A 19,879-nucleotide genomic window follows, 5' to 3' on the forward strand; every position below is an offset into this window, starting at 1 on the left:
GCGGCCCCCGCCCCGCCCCCTCTGACACCCGCCTATCCTCGTCCCCGCCCGCCCGCGGCTCCGCCCCGAGGGCTCCGCCCCCGCGTTCCCACTCTTACCTGGCTCCTGCGGCTGGCCAGGTCCACCCTCTAACCCGAGGCAGCAGGAAAAAGCCTAGGCTTGAATAGACCTCAGCTCCGGTCCAGTGTAACTGGTGGACAAGATTTCCACGTAGCTCTGAAGTTATTTGGAAACCAGGACGTAATTTCGTCTCCTTCCGCCCAACCTCAAAATCTTGCCAGCTCATCCCCTTGGTAACCTGGAGTTAATCAAGGACCATTTTTAAATCTCCAGGCACATAGCAAGCGGCTCCACCAGTGTTCTCTTTTTCCCTTCTCTCAATGAAAGTTGGCTGAACTCAGTAATAGTTGCTCGTTGATGGCTTACAACAAATCTTCCCTTGACCTTTTGTGTGATTGAACTGTGAGTGTACTTTGCCTGTTGAGAAAATTAACCCAATTGCAAAAAAGCTTTAAAAAAAAATCAACAGCTACATTGACAGATCGTAGATAATATCTGAAAGCCAGGGCTAGTTTCATGGGCGGCAGCCTGTGCAGCAGAACAGGGTTCCTCGCCCAGAAGGACCTGTGCTTGGTTAATTCTCTCCTTGGTTTAATTTGTTACTGTGCTGCCTTGGTTGCTGTGTTTGAACAAGAGGCCCCCTATTTTCCTTTGCACTGGGCCCTGCTGAGAGGACTGCGGGGTGAATGACCCCTGTGGCACTGACATTGTAACACGAATGCTGCGAGGAAGACGGATCACCTGCCGGAACCCGTGCGGTGGCCCAGGCCATCTGGCCGCAGTGACCTAGCCTGTGGCCGGAACCTGCAGACCTGTGGGTCCACTGGGACTCGGCCTGAAGATAGTGTTTATCTACTCAAAATAATGTTTTTATTCTGTGAAAGCACTGAAATGACTAATTTAAAATGCAAATCACTGAACCGAAATTTTCTTCCAACTGAGTGATTTTAATGACCCTAGTATTTTTGGCAGCTAGAATTAAATGATTCAATTCTGAATTAGACTAGAGGTACAGGCTTGAACTAAAATGTTTCCATTGATTTGGGCGTCACGTAGCTTGTGGTCACAGAGTGAGAAACCATGTTGGTCGTGTTCTGAAGTCATGTTCTGCGAATCAAGTTCCAGGAGAAATGTCTAAAAATACACTTTGCTTGAGATACTAGAAAAATAGAGCTACTTAAGCACAAAGCGGTAACTTCATAGTGATGGTCACAGGATGTCTGGTTTCTGCTTTTTGCTTTAAAGATAACATTATTGACACTTAGGAGATATTTTGCAGAACCTTGGTTCTTCAGCCCAGCAGGCCTTGTTCTCACAATGGACTTTTGTGATGCTGATCGTTGTGCTGTTCCTTTGGCACGCAGGAGGAGATACTCCGGAGCCAGAAGGAGCTTTCCTCAAGAGTGATCCGTGACTAAAGAAATACAGGCTTCTCTCTCAGGTCCTGGGGACTTCCCCTGTCTTACTATGTAGCCACAGGCAAACTTCCTACTGTTGCTTTTTGAGAGAGACAGATTTGGGAGGCCCTGCTCTCCCCCCTGTCTCATCTCAGCCGAATCCAATCAAACTTTCTCTGTCTCTGAGCACCCGTGTCTCTGTTTTGACCAACTAGCGCATCAGGTACACAGACCTGAATCTGAGGAGGTGATTCTGCGGTGTTGCAACCAAAACAACCTTGCAAGCTGTTGAGAATGGATAGAAAATACATGGTTCCCTTTTTATTTTTTATTAATAATCTTTGGAATTTTTCAGTGGTACTTAACAGACAATACAGGGTGGGGCAAAAGTAGGTTTACAGTTGCGAGTACAAGAATAGCCATAGTTTATTCTTGCTATTATTTATTAATTATTGCATTGTTTTCCATACGAACAGCTGTGAGCCCACTCTTGCCCACCCTGTGTATTAGTTTCAGGTGTTCGTTGTGATCAGACACATAACTTACAAAATGATCACCCTAATAAGTCTGGTACCCATGTGACACCATCGTTATTACAATATTATTGATGATGTTCTTTGTGCTGTACTATATGCATCCTCGTGACTGTTTTTATAACTGGAAGTTTGTATCTCTTAATCTCTTTCCCTTTGGCACCCATTCCTCCAACCTCCCCCATCAAAGTGTTCTCTACATCTAGGAGTCTGTTTCTGTTGTGTTTGTTCATTTGTCTTTTAGACTCCACACGTCAGTGAAATCATACGGTATTTGTCTCTCTCGGTGTGACTTATTTTACTCAGCATAGTACCCCCTAGGTTCATTCATGTTGTTCCAATGACAAGATTTCACGACTTTCTGTGGACTTTATATGGTTTGTTCGCTCTAGAGGTCCTTGTGCCTTCATTTCCGTCCCCATTTCTGGGGGACGCAGGCAGGCAGGTCCTCCCAACAAGCAGAGCTGCTTCTTCGCTCTTTAGTGTAGCTGGTAATGGTAATAGCCACCACGTGTTCAATACTAGGCCAAGCCCGTTCAAGGATCTACCTCAACATTTAATTGTTTCGAGGGTCCTCGTGGGTTTCCGGACTCGGTCAGGTCCATCTGGTGGGCGGGGAAAGGCCCACGCGTGAGCCAGCGCTCCCCCACTCTCCCGCGGACGAGCGCAGGGGCGGGCCGATCAGAGGCGAGTAGCGCGCTGACTGTGTTCGTGGATGAGTACGGGGCGGCGTTCCGGGCCGTCCCCACGCTTCTTGCTCTCCAGTCCTGGAGACGCTCCGTTGCCTCAAATTCTTCGTGATCAATCACTCACGAGTAACTAACGTTTCCTGTGTGTGTGTGTTGGGGGGGGGGGGGAATTCAGGGGAAAAAAACCGCCATCTTATTTTTAAACAATTCATACGTAGAGACAATGATTAAATGTGTGCAGGCTGCGTGAGTTTGTTTTAGTTTAAATATTATTTTATGTCTATTTAATTTCCTTGCTTCTCCTCTTTTTAAAAGATTCTTTTTGGCCTGCTTGTTTACGTGGACTTAATTTCCATCTTCTGGATATCCTTTTTACATCTATCCCCGTGGAGAGCCCTGGGCCGCAGACTGTACAGCTTTAACAGTGGAGCCTGGAGGGAGTGATGTTGAACATCCTCACGCTCAGTTTTCCCCCCTAAAACGAATCGCCAAATTATACGTGCGTAACACTTGTGCCCGTCGCCCCCGTGCGTGCGCTTCTTCTCACTGAGGCCTGGAGCAGCTGGGCCGCCAGCGTCGGCGGCGGCTCTGCCTCGGGGACAGCTCCCCCTCGCAGTCCCTCTGGGGGGCGCCCTGGAGTGGGCGGGGGGAGCTATCCGCAGTTACCTCCGCTAGCTCCTGACGAAGCCAGCGGGTTCGACAAAACAAACGTACTTTTTTTTAGATTTTTTATTTATTTATTTTTAGAGAGGGAAGGGAGGGAGAAAGAGAGACAGAGAGAGAGAAACATCAACGTGTGGTTGCTGGGGGTCATGGCCCGCAACCCAGGCATGTGCCCTGACTGGGAATCGAACCTGCGATACTTTGGTTCAAAGCCCGCGCTCAATCCATGGAGCTACGCCAGCCAGGGCTGATTTTATGCAGAGGCCTGGATAATTCCTCCAGCAAACACCTTCCTTTTAAAAAAGCAATCCCACCGCCAGACTGCCCTTCCTTCCTGTCTCTGGGTCACACACCCTCACGAGCAAACCGGCCGAGAGGGTAAACGAGTTTGCTACACGGGTCTCCACCTGGTGCAAATATATTTTTGGCTATGTGACCAGATAATTATCGGAACCATAAACCAGTGGGCCCGTTTTCGATTCCTTTTTGGTATAAAAGGAGAGAAGTTCAGATTTGCAGGGGTGGGGGGTGCGGCGTAAGGCCTGAGCCCCCCGGCTGGCTCTGGTGCTGCTGGCGGGTGATCGTGGGTCATTTCCCTGAATCTCCCAGCTCGTCATCCCCACTTCTGGTGAGGGAGGAGCCCAGATGGTGTGGTGTCCAAACTCCTCTCTCAATTAAATTTACTATGTTTCTTTTTGTTCGCTCCGTTTCAGTGGCTTAGATCTCTCCCCTGGGCTAAATAAGTCAAATGCGTCGAGGGGACCGGGCTCAGCGAGTAGCATTCGTCCACAGAATCCATCATCTCTGTGTTAGGACCGCCGGCTGCTGTTTTAGGTCCTCGGCGGCGTCAGCAGGATGGCCCTGGCTGCTCTGACTCCCTTGGGGGCTGGAAGGGGTTCTCTGCGGCAGGCTTTTCCAGTTGGAAATGAGGTTCAATGCTGGAATGCCCCCGAGTTTGATTCCACGTGGCATGTGTGTGCCGGTCCTAGGGTCTCAGGAATGAGTCTAATGTGACTGTACAATACACATGTTGGTTTGTTTAAACATTGTTACCAACCACACTAATTCCACTTTCTGTTGAGGAGGGGCGTATCGATTTTTGAGGCCTCAATGAATCACCAGCTGGGTGAAATGTTCGTGCAAGATCTCGACCAGGTGTGTGTGGCCCAACCTTGGTTTTAGCTGCCAGTGGGGTGAAGAGTTCCAAGTCACCTCCCAGTACCAGCGTAAACGAGTCCTAATTGTCGGGGGTGCCGTGGATGCCTTCCCTTAAATAGGCTTCAGCTTCTCCCCTAATTCTTTCTGCTTCCCGGAATCAGTTTGCACAGAAACAACCTGGACCCAGGTGTAGGTCTCGGCTCCGCCCGTGGGGTCGCCCCGGCTACGACCAGGTCATCTGGGTAACAGGTACCCGTCAACATCTGCAATAACGCAGGGCGGGAAGCACAAAGTGTGCTGCCTCCAGAAGCCGGAATAAAGGCTGTTTTAAGAGCTCATAATCCTAAGTGTAAATAAAAACTTAAGTGACCTCGGCTCATTTTCAACAAATATCTAGCTTTAAGAAAGGAGATCTTCTCTGCATCATGAATTCTAAATCTGGTTGGGTTTTTTACATTTTAACCCTTCATGGGACTTGAACTCACATAATGGTGAGAGCACCTGTTCTTCAGAGAGCCCGGGGGCGGGTCAGAAAAGCAGCCGATCTCTCTGGCAGCTCCGCTGTGCAGAAGGGCGGCCGCCATGAGAGGAATGCTTCAGGGGGAATTCCTTACGCTGGTGTCTGACTCTTGGCCTCGCATCTTAGGAACTCCTTAGGTCATGGACAGTTTTATTTTTCTCCTATGTGCCCCATATAAAAGTTCAAGCTGTCATTTATTTGAAATTCATCTAAAGAATTTAAGAGAAGGTGAGAGCTATGAGTTCCAGAATATTCTTACCACATGAACCTGTTCCTTGGTTTATCAAAAGCCTGACTGGGTTCCTTAGTATTCAGAGAAGCAGAGACCTGGAAGAGACTCCCTGTAAAGGTCATTGGCTAAAGGTCATCCTTTATTATACGCTCGAGGGGGAGGAGGCTTTGGTTTGCCCAGCTGAGGCAGTGGCAGCAGACGGACCCGGGTTTCCGGCCTCAGTCTCCTGGCCTGGCGAATGGGCCACAGCAGACCCCGAGGTTCCGCCTGGGTGTGAAAACTTCCCACAACGTGTCGGCTCAGGTGGACATGCTGGTGTTCAAGGTCAAAAAGGAAGAACAGAGCCAGGACTGGTGTGTACACCACTAAGGGAAGACGGGGAAACTTTGTTTCTGCAAGGCACCTGCAAAAATAATAAAAAACTAACAACGAAGTTTCGTCTTATTGCGTATTGACTATACAACTTGAGAAAGAGCTTAGTCATATTACTAGTGTTCTCAGTTTAGAATAAAATCTTCAAAGCCAAGGATGTTTCTTTCAAAAGCACTGTTATTGTACATTAAAATTCAATGTCAAGTTCTAACACTTTATTTAGACTGCGCAGCGTCTGAAAGTACTTGTGTTTCTGTGGCTTATTTGGGCGATACCAGGAGAACATTTCTCGGGCCCAGATGTTGTCCTCACTCGTCTCCTGGGTGCTTGAAGTGTTAGCCTCTGGGTTTTGCCTTTCGGAGTGTCATTGTGCTGGGCGGCCCCAGGGGTCTTGGAGACAGACAGCAGCCCGTCAGCTCGAGTTCCTTACTGGCGCTGTAGCAGAGAGGAGGAGCCCGGGGGGACGGAACATCGGACCAGGGGGCTCTGATGGGAGCAGCGGGAAAAAGTGCCAACAAAGAAACATCTGCCCGTGGTGAGGACACAGCAGAGGCACAAAGGTTTTAAACATGAGAGGCATCCACAGAGGGAATAGCAGAAGCTGTTCATAATGGTCCTATTGCCTGTCTCATAATTTTGTCTGGAATTCGCTCTGGTGGCTAACGGTACATAGATGCTTTGGGATTTTCCTTTTCAACAACAACACACTCGTGACATTTACAGAGTGTTTCACGGGTCACCAGTGCAGCCATAGCCATGACCTCACAGAAGTGACGGTCAGCCAGGACAGGTTCCAGCAGCTCCATTTTATTTATTTTATTTTTTAAAATTTATTTTTAGAGTGGGGGGGATCAGTGTGAGGTTGCCTCTTGTACACCCCCTACTGGGGACCTGGCCCGCAACCCAGGCATGTGCCCTGACTGGGAATCGAACTGGCGGCCCTTTGGTTCGCAGGTCAGTGCTCCACCCGCCGAGCCACACCAGCCAGGCTAGCAGCTCCATGTTAGAGACAGTAACGTTGAGGCAGGGAGCAACTAAGGGACGTGTCTACGTTTATATGGCCAGTGAGTAGGGAAGCTGAGATGGGGACTTGCACCTTCTGGTCTGAACCCAGGGCTCTTCCCCCGTCCCTGGGCTGAGCAGGGGAGGGGGTGCATGCTTCCGAGTCCGATGACGCAGGCTGGAGCTTGCCGCTTTTCTTGCGGGCTCCGTGCCCTTGGGCCTGGTACTCACCACGCTGGGGCTCCGGTTCTCCATCTACGGTGCGAGGGTTCCTTCAGGTGAAACAGGCAAAGCAATCAGCTGAATGCCTGGACACGGCGAGTACCCAACACGCAGAACAACAAACACCTGGAGAAGATACCCACCGTTCCTATTTCACAGACTTTTCCTCCAGTTAAAGGTGAAATGACGCATCGGGGCAACTTTTCAGCTTACCCAATGACGCCGTGTCTCCTTGACTTACTTTAATTCTGAAACCAGCTCCTGTAAACGTGTGTGTGTGTGTGTGTGTGTGTGTGAATGCACTGCACATGCCTTGGGGCAGACCTGTACAATGTGTCCACAGGCACCTGTGTGTATGTGTCGGGGGTGTAGCAGCAGCTGGCTGACTGCGTTTCTAGGCTGTGGGGAGCCAGACCTGGTGATCAAACGTGGAGCACGCGTCTGCTGGAGAGAACTGGAAAGCAGGTCACGGCCGTGAATCTCACCCGGCCAGGCGGGTCCTCGCTCTGTGACCGGGATCCGGGAACACAGGCGTCGTGCTCTCAGAGGATCTCAGTGATGCCGGGAGTTTCCAGTCTGGGGGACGTTCTGAGCATCGCTCTTTAGTAGACACAGCTATGGACTCAGAATTGCGCTTATTTTTGAGTAGACTTTATTTACAAGTAGTCTTTCTTTCTTAAAATCTTTTAGAATAGACTTGGTTAAAATCATTACATAAAATAATCTTGACTTTTTGTTACATATGGCACAGAATAATTTAACACTTAATAAATAGGCTTCACTGATGCACAAATGGGAGAAGCGCTCTTTGCCAAAAGCGCTCCAGTAACTTCGTTCCATTGGGCTACAGTAGCGCTGTACAAAGTGACCAGGAGATGGCGCTGTAGACTAGAGATTAAGTATGCTTGAACCAGATTTTCCTAATGATGGCATTTTTCTTTCTTTAAATAAAGAGGAATCTCCTATGCAACTTAGTAGACTCAGGTTGGTTACTCCATCTTAATAGTATTGACTAGGGCTGAGCTCTTTAATCAGAGATCCATAAATCATTCAAGGGTGGTTGGTGCTTCGGCAGGGCGAGGGATGGATCTAAGTCAGAAAGTCTTCCAGACTAAACAACGGGCCCAAGGGTGACCATTTTACTAAAAATCCATCAACTATGTCTAAGGATCGTTGTTTTCACAACCCCCATAGAATGGTGTTACAGCCTTCCCACAAACTTAGGTCAACTTCCAGTTTATTGAAAGAACTGATACTTGTTACATTTTAACCCGCAGTGGAAGGTCATAGAAACATTAGTTAGGACATGAATTCACATTGATATCAACGGGACACAGACATGCGTAGTACATACTGGGTGTTCTCGTTAATGACTCTTCTCCTCCGTATAAATATGTAAATATCGAATAAAGTGCATGGGAACATGTCTGTACATGTATACAGAGACGTGTTTGCCTACATTATACACTGGAATAGTTACTTATGGAGAGAAAAACATACACATTTGTAATATATGTGTCGTCAAAAGACACCTGTCAGGCAGTATTTTATGTTCATTCTGATCAAGATGGAGCACATGGGTGGAATCTGTAGTCTTTTCTTTATTATATAATGAGATGTGCAGAGTTATAAACTAAGGCCCAAATACATGAGAGCAGAGACTTTTTAACACTTGTGTCTTTATCAGTTAGTCGGGTGTAATCATTAAAGTAATTCAGACCAGATGCAGCCTCAATACGAGGGGCTCGCCCTAAATTCCAGTGTTGCAATAAACACTTGTCAGTGACTCTGTAAGGGCACAATTAGTGTAACCCTCACGCATTTCCACGTTACCCAGGGGCACCTCCCGTGTTTCTTAGTTTTTAGTTTTTTGATTTTTTCAAGTGGTGTAGAGTAAAAAACTATTTCTCATTCAACAGAAAACATGATATCGCTTTTTTTTTTTTTAATCAGGGAGTCCAGTGTTCGTGGGCACTAAATGAGTTAGTTTTTGGGGAAGTGGAGCAAAAAGTTTCCTCAAAACTTTGGTCGTCACAGGTTGGGCCCAGGGTGAGGTGTGTATTTCTGAACTAATTGCAAACTTTGACTTCAAGCGATATTTTCCCTCTCCTGTGTTTGGTTGATACTCGCTGGCGATGAACCAGGAAACACACTGAGAAAAACCACCCTCATCTCTAGAAACACACCGCTCTCTGAACCAGGTCAGAGGGAAATAACTTGAACTGATTCTCACACCATGTCTGTGTTTATCTTTGCCAAGGACCATTCCAGTTAGGTCCTTTTCTTTAAGGGCAAAGATCTTACTTTAAGTATTCGTATATCCTGAGCACCTAGGACTTGTCCTTGTAGACCGTGTACACCCCGTGGAGCACTGGGAACCCAAAGCCAACAGGAAATAACCCAGACTGGCTATTCCGAAAGCATCGGTTTACCTGATTGGCGGGTGCCCACAGGAACGTCACCTGCAGTTCAGAGATGCTCTAAGACTCTATTGCTGTCAGTAGCCCAAACCCTGAGTTTACTCCTCGGTGCCGGCACAGGGACCTCGATGCCCAAGGAGCGCCCGCACGATGCCGTCGTCAAGGGCAAGGTACCCGGCGCCTCTGTGGTGCTGTGTAGGAGAAGCAGTTTCTAGAAATGTATTTGGCGATGCGAAATTATCCCTTCGATAGGGTAGCTACTAGGGCAAACAGTAAACAAGACCGCCTTTGAACTTGAGAGTAAAAGCACAGGTAGCAGGAGAGAAAGCAGCGATGGTTCTGAAACAACCGTTAAAATCTTTCCCGCTTCTGAGAAGCGTGGACCTGAAAGGCAGCGGAGGCCAGCGGCTTTGCGAATGTCTCGAAGTGGCCTCCAGGAAAAGGCCGGAATGGGAAAAGCTGTCAAGTATTAACTCAATTATCTCAGCAAGACCGACTTTATAACACTGTTCTTAGAGAGCTATTTTTGTTGTTGTTCTAAATGCATACCATGGTAAATGTGTAAAGAGCATTGTTCTTTAAGAGGCCATTGCATTCACCGACTTTTCACTATTGCTAGCTATTTTTATGTACAGCGGTGGGTGACCCACTCATTGCCATCCATTAACAACATAATAATAGCCAGGCTTCGGCTGGAAAATAGAAGTTGTTTTAGACTTATGTGTGGCCTCGTTATAATCATACAACAAAAGCTAATTATTTTTAAAGACATATCATTTACAATGTTAAAAAGAAGTGTCATAAAGCTCACAGTCGACACGCTGTCGGAACATTTTTGAAGTGCACGGTTTCCAGCACTGGGCCCTGCTTTCCACGCACAGAAGACAACCAGGCATCCGGATATGACTGCCAGTTTCACGAGAAACCTGCCTCAGTTTTTTTTTTTTTCAGTCTCCCTGTAATCTTTCCTTCTCTTCTTCCCCTGGTAGGTGGAAATCCGTTCGGAGTGCCCTCCACGGTTGCCACGGCAACGGGTCGGTCACACACAGCTCACCTTCTCGTTCGCTGTGCCGGCACCGTCCGTGGGGGCAGCGTCGGAGTTCTGCTTTCCCAGAGGGACCATGGTGGTGCAGTCATTCTCGGTGGTCTTGGCGTCTTTCTTGGAGCTGTTTTTCCGCCCCCTTTGGAGCTGACTAGACTTGTAGGCCAAGGCCGGGATCGTGTTCACCAAAATCAGCTGCAAGGGTTTTTTGTTTTCCTTGTACTGGCACTGGATGTAGCGCGAGAAGGCCGAGCGGTAGGTCTTGTTGAACAGCGTGTACACCAGCGGGTTCACCGCCGAGGACAGGTACCCGATCCACACGAACACGTTGAGCAGGGCGGCGATGACGCGCTCGTTGCACGACTCCTTGCAGATGACGGCCATGATGTTGGTGATGAAGAAGGGGCACCACATGACCACGAAGAGGAAGAAGACGATGCCCAGCACCTTGCAGGCCTTCTGCTCGTTGCTGATGGACTGCATCGTCCTCCGGCCGTGGGCCCCCGGCTCCCGCTGCGTGGACCGCTGGAAGAGCTTCTCCGACGACAGCGAGCTCTGCGGCAGGAAGCTGAACGAAGGCAGCTTGGCCCGTGCGCCGGGGTCACTCAAGCACAGAGTGGCTTCTTTCTGCAGCGACCTGATCGTTAGAAAGTAGGTGATTACCATGATGGTTAAGGGGATGAAAAATGAGACGAAGGAGCCGATCAGGACAAAGTTATCGTCGGCGAGGAGGCAGCTCCCTTCTTTAAAGACCTTGGAATCGTCCTGAAGGCCAAAGACGGGTATTGGCATGGAGATACCTGGGATTGGACAGAAGGGGAAACGTGACCATGAAGGAAGCGAATAGGCGAAGGCAAGAGCAACGCCACATAGCGGTGGCCGTGCGAAGGACTTTACATCAACATTGTCCGAAAGCCTGGCATACACTTCCAAAGGAAATCTAAATTTCTCTTGAAGTTCCTTACGGATATTAGTTACCTTATAGTGATGCCGTATTATATTATATATACTATCATATGTAGTTGTCACATTGTATTCTAACATAAATAAATAATATATATTAACTACATGTAATATATTATTCTTTATACTTGTATGTTTAATTGCCTTGTCTATAAGCCTTTACTTATAAAGAAGTACAATAAATCTAGCTTTAACTTTCCAGGCTATGTTCTTCTGATCATAACAGTGTACTGATTTAATGGAAGAAAATACACAGAGAGAAACAAACAGAAATAAAAATGAACAAGGATGCCACCACCCAGAGAGAATCACCATTAACAATATGATGCCGTGTATCTTATTTTCAAGCTGTAAGCTTTTTATGTCTAGTATGCTGAGTTCAGCGGTCTGATCCATTTTTCAAAGAGATTGCACCTCTTAAAACTCTCCTTTTCCCATCTGTTCTACAGATTGGCTAAAACGTCCTTATTTCTTAAGCAGTTAGTGTCTCACGATAAAGAGAGGTGTGGCAAATCCAGATCCAAAGTACACAGCGATCAGACCAGTAACTGCCCCTCGTTTTCCACTGCAAATGGCCCCTTTTCCCCGGCGCTCCTCGCAGGGACTCCTCCAACCACAAGGGGGCGTGACGCTCCCTGTGCTCCGCCCCCGCGGGCAGCCCCGCGCTAGGCCGCTGCCTGGAAGCCCAGGGAACAGCCGTGCCGCACACCGAGTCCGTCTTTTCTCACCACGATGCTGTCCACTTGAGAGAGACACGCACGCACCCACCATGCACACACTTTATAGCATTATAAACGTATTTTCTTTTTAGAAAGTTTGAAAAAAATACAAAAAGGTAATAATGAGTTAAGAAAAATATGCACTCCTACTGGCCAGAGATCCACATTTTGAGTCGTTTCTTCTATTTACGGGCATATGGAAATCTGTCCACATTATGCAGTATCTGATGGACAGTTCCTGACCCCGTCACCTCTTCCAGCCAGCCCCCCAATCCCTCTCCCCTAGGGCAACCACCACTCTGTTCTCTGTGTCTATGAGTCTGTTTCCATTTTGTTTGTTCATTTATATTGTTCTCTCGAATCCACGTATAAGTGAAATCATACAGTGTTTGTCTTTTCTCTGTCTGACTTATTTCACTTAGCATAGTACCCTCTAGGTCCATCCATGCTGTTGCAAATGATAACATTTCATTCTTTTTTTTGTGGCCGAGTCATGTTCCATGGTGTAGTATTGATGGGCTTGTTGATGGGCTTGTTGATGGGCACCCGGGCTGCTACCATGTCTCGGCCACTGTGAAGGCATCTGCAGCGCTCATAGGGGTGGGGGTGGCCTTCGGGAAACTTCTGATCGTAAGAGCTAAGACACGGTTTCCGAGAAGCATGTGTTGTTTTCCAAGTGTTGGAAACTAGACCTGCTGGTGGTGTTTCCTGTGCTCCGCTACAAGCTCCCTGTTTCACAGCGTCGCTGTTCATTGATTGGATCGGACGCTTTGCAGGGACGCAGACCTGGATCTGAGTCTCCGCCCTGGTCCTTTGCTCCCGGACTGTAACATGGTCCCCAGAGGCCTCAGCGCCTGTCTACTGAGTGAGGGCAGCCCACGCGTGTCTCCCTGGATGTGGTGAGGCTAAAATGGATCAAATAGGCAGACACCCAGGACAGTGCCCAGTCCAAAGCAGGTGTTCTCCCAACTAGAGTAGCTCTCTCTGCAAGATTGCTCAAGTTGACTACATTAACTTCATTGTTTTCCTGATTTTGTTCTATTTCCCTGGGTTTACAGATGCTGGACTTTAATAGGTAATAGATCTTCTTAACCCCAAAGAGGCTAAAAAGCATTTTGGCTGTTGGCTGCATAATTAATAATGATGCGATTAGGAGCTTCTGCCAGGGGCACACAGGGACTCAGTTAATTCTAATTTTGTGTGGCTTGAACTGTTGATTGCTTTTCCCATGTGATTTGTCACAGCCATGACTAGTAATCGTGATACAGGGAAACAAAACATCAGCTGTCCGAGAACAGGTATATTATTTTGCTATTAAACCCGGCGGTGCGCATGTTCCTGATTAACGCAAAGGGAATCGCCACCTTGTGAGCTTTTTGTCATACTTGCTCACGACCTGGTGATTCATGTAAGTGGCAATTTTCTATTGACCAGAACTTAGGATTACTTAAAATAGCAAATTCTCCAACCATCTGCAGGTCAGATGAGCATTCTCGTTTGGGGAGGATGCACGCACACATGCACACACACACACACACACACACGCTTCCAGCACGGCCCCCCTCTGTGGTCAGGGAGGGAAGGGCGGCTGGAGCAATGCCACCGAAGTCCAGGTTTCCCCTCCTGGTTGCTGGGGGTGGGAGAGCCACTTCGAAGTGGATAGGAAGAGGGCTCCGGCAGGCAGTCCAGACGGGGCTCCTTGATTTGGAGGGGGGACCCACGCCTAGGCCTTTACATGGCCCATTCCTCTTTGCGTGTAACAAAACTCTCGTAAGTACGCTCATATGCCCTTCTCCTCCAGTGCTTCCTCCATGGGGAGCGCCGGCCGGGGTTCGTGGAGAGAATAACCGGGCAGTGGAAGCCACCTGCCATGAAAGAGGAGACGGAACTTTACATCGGAGAACCGGAGCTCTGAGGTGGGCTCTGTGGGCACCACGAGCAGCTCCAAAGCCCACTCGTGAGGAGAGGCGAGAGCTCAGGTCCCCCCGGTCACGGCCCGGCCATCGGCAGGGCACTCATTCCTGGCTGTCCTGTCTGACGCTGGCTGCCTTTGGAGGCCTGGCGTCTCCTCCGACTTGCCGTTTCTGCACAGAGAGCATTTTTCTCTCTGAGCAAACAGAGAGGAGCCTGAGCTGCGTGACGCTGCCCTTTGTTTGCTACACTCTTTTCTGGGGGGTGGAAGACAGAGATCGAACCGCGTCACCTGTACGGGCCCCTCCGTGCATGTTTTATTTCTTTGCATTGAGACTCAGACAATTCAATGAACGGGAAACACTGACACCCCCAAACACACAGGCCCTGGCTGGTGTCTCTCCTTCGGGGGACCCCTGCTGGCTTTCCGCACATAAAGCCTGCGCCTATGGTTTACACTTTGCTGCAGTCTGGGTGAACAATCGGCCTGAACTCCAGAGCTCTGGCTGCGACAGGCGAATTTTGTTCTTAATCCTGGATTTAATCTCTTGGGCCCAGAGGTACTGCAGATACGGCGTTCCTTTGGGCGATGAGAAGGCTGCTCTTCTAGGTGGCACCCTCTCCGCAGCGGGAGTCCCTGAGGCCTCTGGTCTCGTGGGAGCGCGTAGAAGGGGGAGGGGAAAGGAGTGAACCCTTCAGGGCTCCTGGGAAGAAGAACACATTCTGGCCCATAGTTCTCGTGTCCTCTGGAACTCCTTCAAATTTTAATTCATGCTGAGTTTTTTCAAGTCGTAAGAACAGGTTTGCTGGCAGTGTGACAGAAAGGACTTCCGAGTGAATTCTGCGGGCAAAGGGTCACCCTGGGGGCGAGAGGGGTGGGCTAACAGGGTGGCGGGGGCTGGGCTGTGGTCCCGCTGGTAGAGGCTGCCAGGCTCAGACGTGGGGGAATGCTGCGTCACCTCCGGTTGGCCCGTGAGGCAGGTGCAGGGGTGCAGGGAGGGGGGGCGCTGCGGATGCCTGCCGCTGACCCGAGAAATGGTGGGTTTCTGTGAGAGTCATTCTAATAATCAATCATACATTTCAAAGCACTTTCGCCTATATTCATTTACTCTCAATTCGCTTTTAAAAAACGTATTGATTGACTTGAGAGAGAGAGAGAGAGAGAGAGAGAAGAAGGGTGGGGAGAGAGGTCGATTTGTTGTTCCACTTGCTGATGCATTCATTGGTTGCTTCTTGTATGCGCCCTGACCAGGGACTGAACCCACAACCTTGGCGTATCGGGAGGACCCTCTAACCAACTGAGCTACCCGGCCGGGACCCTCGGTTGACTTTTCAAAAATAAAACTGTAAAAAATATTAGCTACACTGCTGTATGGGCAGAGAAACATTTCACTTTAGAGAAAGACCAAGGCCTGGCACGCGTCAGCGATCTGTGCAGACCATATGTAGTGCTTCAGGGGCAAAATCAAGACTCAGCCTTCGGTTCCTCGATTCTGACGGCTGCTTATTTTAACCTGCTGCTCTGCCCCGGTGATGGTGGTTTCAAAAGTCTACGAGCACGTCACGTGGCCTAACTCGAGTTTTAGGAAGACTGTGTTAACCTTAAAATCTGCAAAGTTTGCATATACGCGCATTGTTTTGGAGAAAGCGATTTCTTCAGGTTCTCGGGGAAGCTTGTGCCCTGAGTGCAGTTAGGAACCACTGAATTCCACCAACGCCCTACAGGTGGACCCCCTCCCTCCACCCCAGGACCCCCTGCACCTGGAAACTTCCTTCTTTTTTTTATTCTTCAATCTCCAAGCCTAAATTTCCTCTAGCGAGACGTTGTTATTTGAGGGCAGACAGATACCAACAACACATTTCTTTTTTATATATGTATAGCAGTTATTCTTAACTTGGACGGCATATCAGAATTATCTGGGGAGCTTTTAACAATGGCGTTGCCTGAGCTCCATTCTGAGAGGTGCTGGTATCAGCGCTTAAAAAAGACTGACGCCCAGACCCTGCACGCACGCTATTGATAAAATTAAAGTGCACCCGGGGGAGCCTGATTCGCAGCCCCTGTTGGGAATCTGGGATGTATGGGGTTAAACGCGTAGTGAAAACATGTTTATTCCTAAATAAAACTACGTCGGGTACAACTTCACAGCTCTGTACAGCGCTGCCCCTTGTCCCGAGGAAACACAACCGTTACTGTCCCTGCAGGCGCAGGCTGAGTCGCACAGCCCAGCACAGAACTGACGGGGAGGGGCCGATGAGTGCCCCCCACTCCTCCCCCGATTTGTGCACGAGCTACTGGAAGAACAAAAAGGCTAAATCTCCAGATAGGTTTTGAGCCTTGCGCTCCGTCCCAGGTGACACGTGGTATTGGGGGGGGCAGGGTGGGAGTGCTGACTGTCCCCTCGCCCAGCGGCCGTGCCCTGCCTGGGCTGCGGGCCTCACTGACCGGTCCCTGCCCCCCAGAAAGGCAGCCTCCGGCTCCTCGGGCCCTAATCCCTTCCCCTGTCTGTCTCACGCGCCGGAAGTTGCGCTTTTTATACGACTGCTGTTCGCCGAGAGACAGAGAGACTGCACTTGGCCTCGTAAGACTCGGGTCGTCGGCCGTCACCCGGCCACCCGGAAGACCACCCACGCCCCCCATCCCAGGGCAGACTGACCCCACCTACCGCTTTCTTCCCCAGACAGCGCGTGACAAAACCCAGACAGGACCGGAACGATGCGGTGGAATTGGAAAACGTTGCCAGAGTCACAAGGAACAGGGCCTCTTCTCTTTTTTTATATAAAGTATTTTTTTTTAAGATTTTACTTATTTATTTTAGAGAGATGGGGAAGGGAGGGAGAAAGAGAGGGAGAGAAACATCAATGTGCGGTTGCCTCTTGCACACCCCCTACTGGGGTCATGGCCCACAACCCAGGCATGTGCCCCGACTGGGAATTGAACCTGCGATGCTTTGGTTCACAGGCCTGAGCTCAATCCACTGAGCCACACCAGCCAGGGCCTCTTTTCAAATTCTTTACTTTGGCTTGTCATCCTCGACCACTTTCCTGTTCTTCCTTTTTTAAAATCCTCACTCAGGGATATGTTTTACTGATTTTAGAGAGAAAGGGAGGGGGAGAGAGAGAGGAAGATATGTCCGTGTGAGAGACACACCCATCGGTTGGCTGGTGGCCTCCTGCACGCGCCCCGGCTTCGGAGCGAGCCCGCAGCCCGAGAGCGCGCCCTGATCGGGAACCGAGGCCGCGGGGACAGCACTCCCGCCCACTGCGCCACGCAGCCAGGGCCGCCACCCCGTCTTTCCTAATAACTGGAGTTACACCCCCCACCCCATGGAGAGTGTTCTTTCCTAGACTGCCTATTGAGCAACATGCTCACGAACAAGGGTTTATTTACCAAAAAAAAAAAAAAAAAAAATTTCATCTCTGTTCCACCTTGTCGAGTCGCGTCTTTACGGCGCCACGCCCCCTCTCCCAGGCGTTTGGGAGGAGTCGGGTGCTGGGGCCCTTCTTTCTGAACGGGGAGAGAATGGGTCGCGCACGAGACGCCCCATTCCCGGGACTCCGGTCAGGAAGGTGCGTGGACGGCGTCAGGGGGTCTGGACACTCAGCTGGCAGCGGGTGCGCAGGCAAAGCCAGGCCCACAGGCTCCCCCCTCTGGCCTCTCTCGGGCACCCCTTTCTCGGGTACCACGTGGGCCACGTTACGGCAGGAAGCACTGCAGCCTCCCTAGTGCTGCGGCCTGTACCGGCCACGGAGCCCTGCCCACAGAGTCTGTGTGATCTGTCCTTATAACACGATCATTGCGTCTGATGCAGTCACGGCGCATTCTCTCTTCTTTGTGTCACGCCTGGACCTATCCGGAAGGCCCACGTACAGTCTGGTCTTCCCTCTAATCACCCAGTGGGATCCGAGACACCCCCAAGATCTGCCTGTGCCCACGGGTCTCTTCCTAGCGGCCTGTGTGGTGCACAGTGGGACCCCCCCGCCATTAGAGGGAGAGGTCCCACCACTTTGCGCGCCTGGGGCAGCTTGGAGGGGGCGCTCTGAGCCCCAGCGCAAGGTGCCGGGGTTCAGAGATTCAAGCAGGGGGGGACTCCTGAGGGAATGGGCCTTGGAAAGGCAGGTGGCCACAGGAGAGAAGACACGGAGGGTATCTCAGGGAGGCAGGCCGGGGAGGGATGGGGGTCAGTGGCAGGTTGGCTGGGTTGTTCCTAAGGGCCCTGAGCACCAGGGGGGAAGGCGCAGGGTACGGAGTAAAAAGGAGGCACAAACGCACGTCTCCCCTTGGCCCGGAACCCGTTCTGATGCCGTCTCCCTCCCTGATACACTTGGTGGTGGCCCCGGAATTCCTCTGTGGCGGGGGCCTCGGGGGCCGCTGGCGGGGTGTTGGGGAGCAAGGCCACCAGTCCTGTGGCTCCGTCAGCAGGGGGAGCATGCTGCTGTCCCTGGGACTTTGCAGTGGTTATATGAGGGTGCAGTGGGGGCTGCCCAGGAGATTACGTTCCCAAACTGTACCCCACACTTCTTTTAAGACCTATGTCCGGACATCTTTCCCCCAGACACCCTGGTATGAAGCTTTCCCCTGAGTCATTCTCTCTTTAATAAGAACTCCGAAGTCCGTTAGCATTGCCCTGCCTAATCTGCGCCGTGCTAACTCACACTGCTAATACCTTAAGTCTTTCCCTGGCGGTGTCGTCTCCCCGGGAGGGGATAATCTCACGAGTGCAGGGACGTCTTTTCCCTTGCTGGTGCTGAGCCATCCCGGCCTCCGAGACAGCCCTGCTCAGCCCAGGAAGGGGCGGGGCGAAGGCTCGTGGGATGGGTGGGCCCGTGACAGCACAGGACAGCAAAGGCAGGGAGTTATAGTGAATGCAAATTGCAATGCATTTTATAGACACGGCTCGCGTTCACTGAAGTAGTTCATAATGTTTTTCTTCCCTTTTGCTGGGAAGACCCAGTACACGAGGTTGCCAGTGCGCCACGTGGGATGGGAAGAGGGAGAACGTGTATGTACATGATGCCTAATTCGGATGCTCTCCTGAGGGGACTCTGTCCAGTTAGGTCACCGGCGCCCGAGCGGACCACCCCAACAGCTCCCCAACAGCTCGAGTCCCCCGGAAAACACCTCTGTGGGACGCGGTGCCTGGGGGACCTGGGTTTCTTCCTGTCTGTTCTGCCTTTTTCTCAAACATCTTTGTCAAGTTCAGGAAACAAGTGTGCGCAGGAAGAGTGCCGACCGGGGCAACCCAGGCCCCAGGCTCGCGCGCTGAGTCTGCCCACCACCGGCTGGCCGGCCGGCCTTGGGCGGCTCCCCTTTAAAGCCTCTCTCTGTGAGGGGGAGGTAATGAAAACAGAGCCTCCCTCATCTGCAGACAGGGCGCGGGTCAGAAAACAGTGAGGCAGTGTGTCCGAGTTACCTGGCAGAGTTTGAGATGGAAATGATTGTAATTTACCAAGCAGGAAGCCAGGCTCCGTGGGTACTGCAAAAGACCTCTGAGAACCTTCCAGAAGCCTAGGATCTTGCAGGGAAAACCCGATCCATCGAGATCTAGTAAGACGGCAGTGCGGGTCAGCGTGAGGTCAAGGGCAAACAGGCTACCGCGGAAGCCATGCCTACATGGCGCGGCTGAGTGCGGCTGTGTCTGGCTTGTGGCTGCGTGCTTAGCAGCCCCCACACAGGCCGTGCCCCAGAGGCGCCCAGCAGAGCCGGTCCTCCCTGCGTGGCGGCGATCAGTGTTAGACCTTCACCCACTAATCACACACTCACTGCCCACACCGAGGACTGGGTGCTTCAGGAGTTCGAGAGGAGGGAGGTGCTTGGGTCTGTCGTCCCGGCTCGACCCCCCCAAGCCTCCTGCTGTCATCCCCAAACTCGTCAGCCCCACGTAGGACTGGAGGGCAGGCAGTGTGGAGACGCAGACGGGAGACTCAGCTCAGCACTGGCACCCACATTTTCAGAATCATGCAGGCAAGGTCCAT

The 19,879-nt window shown here is 50.8% G+C and overlaps 1 protein-coding gene across 4 annotated transcripts in view; it reads right to left on the reverse strand.

Moving 5' to 3' along the window:
- Positions 1 to 7,550: 7,550 nt before the first annotated feature.
- The window catches only part of HTR2A (5-hydroxytryptamine receptor 2A), a 44,144-nt gene continuing 31,815 nt past the window's right edge, over positions 7,551 to 19,879 (reverse strand). For all 4 annotated transcript variants that reach the window (XM_045839310.1, XM_045839309.1, XM_045839307.1 and 1 more), the window contains one exon: positions 7,551 to 11,110. In XM_045839310.1, the coding sequence (XP_045695266.1) occupies positions 10,308 to 11,110 (803 nt within the window). In that variant the 3' untranslated portion in view covers positions 7,551 to 10,307. The remainder of the gene's footprint in view (positions 11,111 to 19,879) is intronic.

The sequence above is a fragment of the Phyllostomus hastatus genome, unplaced genomic scaffold (assembly GCF_019186645.2).
Source record: "Phyllostomus hastatus isolate PE091 unplaced genomic scaffold, TTU_PhHast_1.1 phas_contig_29, whole genome shotgun sequence".
Taxonomy (NCBI): domain Eukaryota; kingdom Metazoa; phylum Chordata; class Mammalia; order Chiroptera; family Phyllostomidae; genus Phyllostomus; species Phyllostomus hastatus.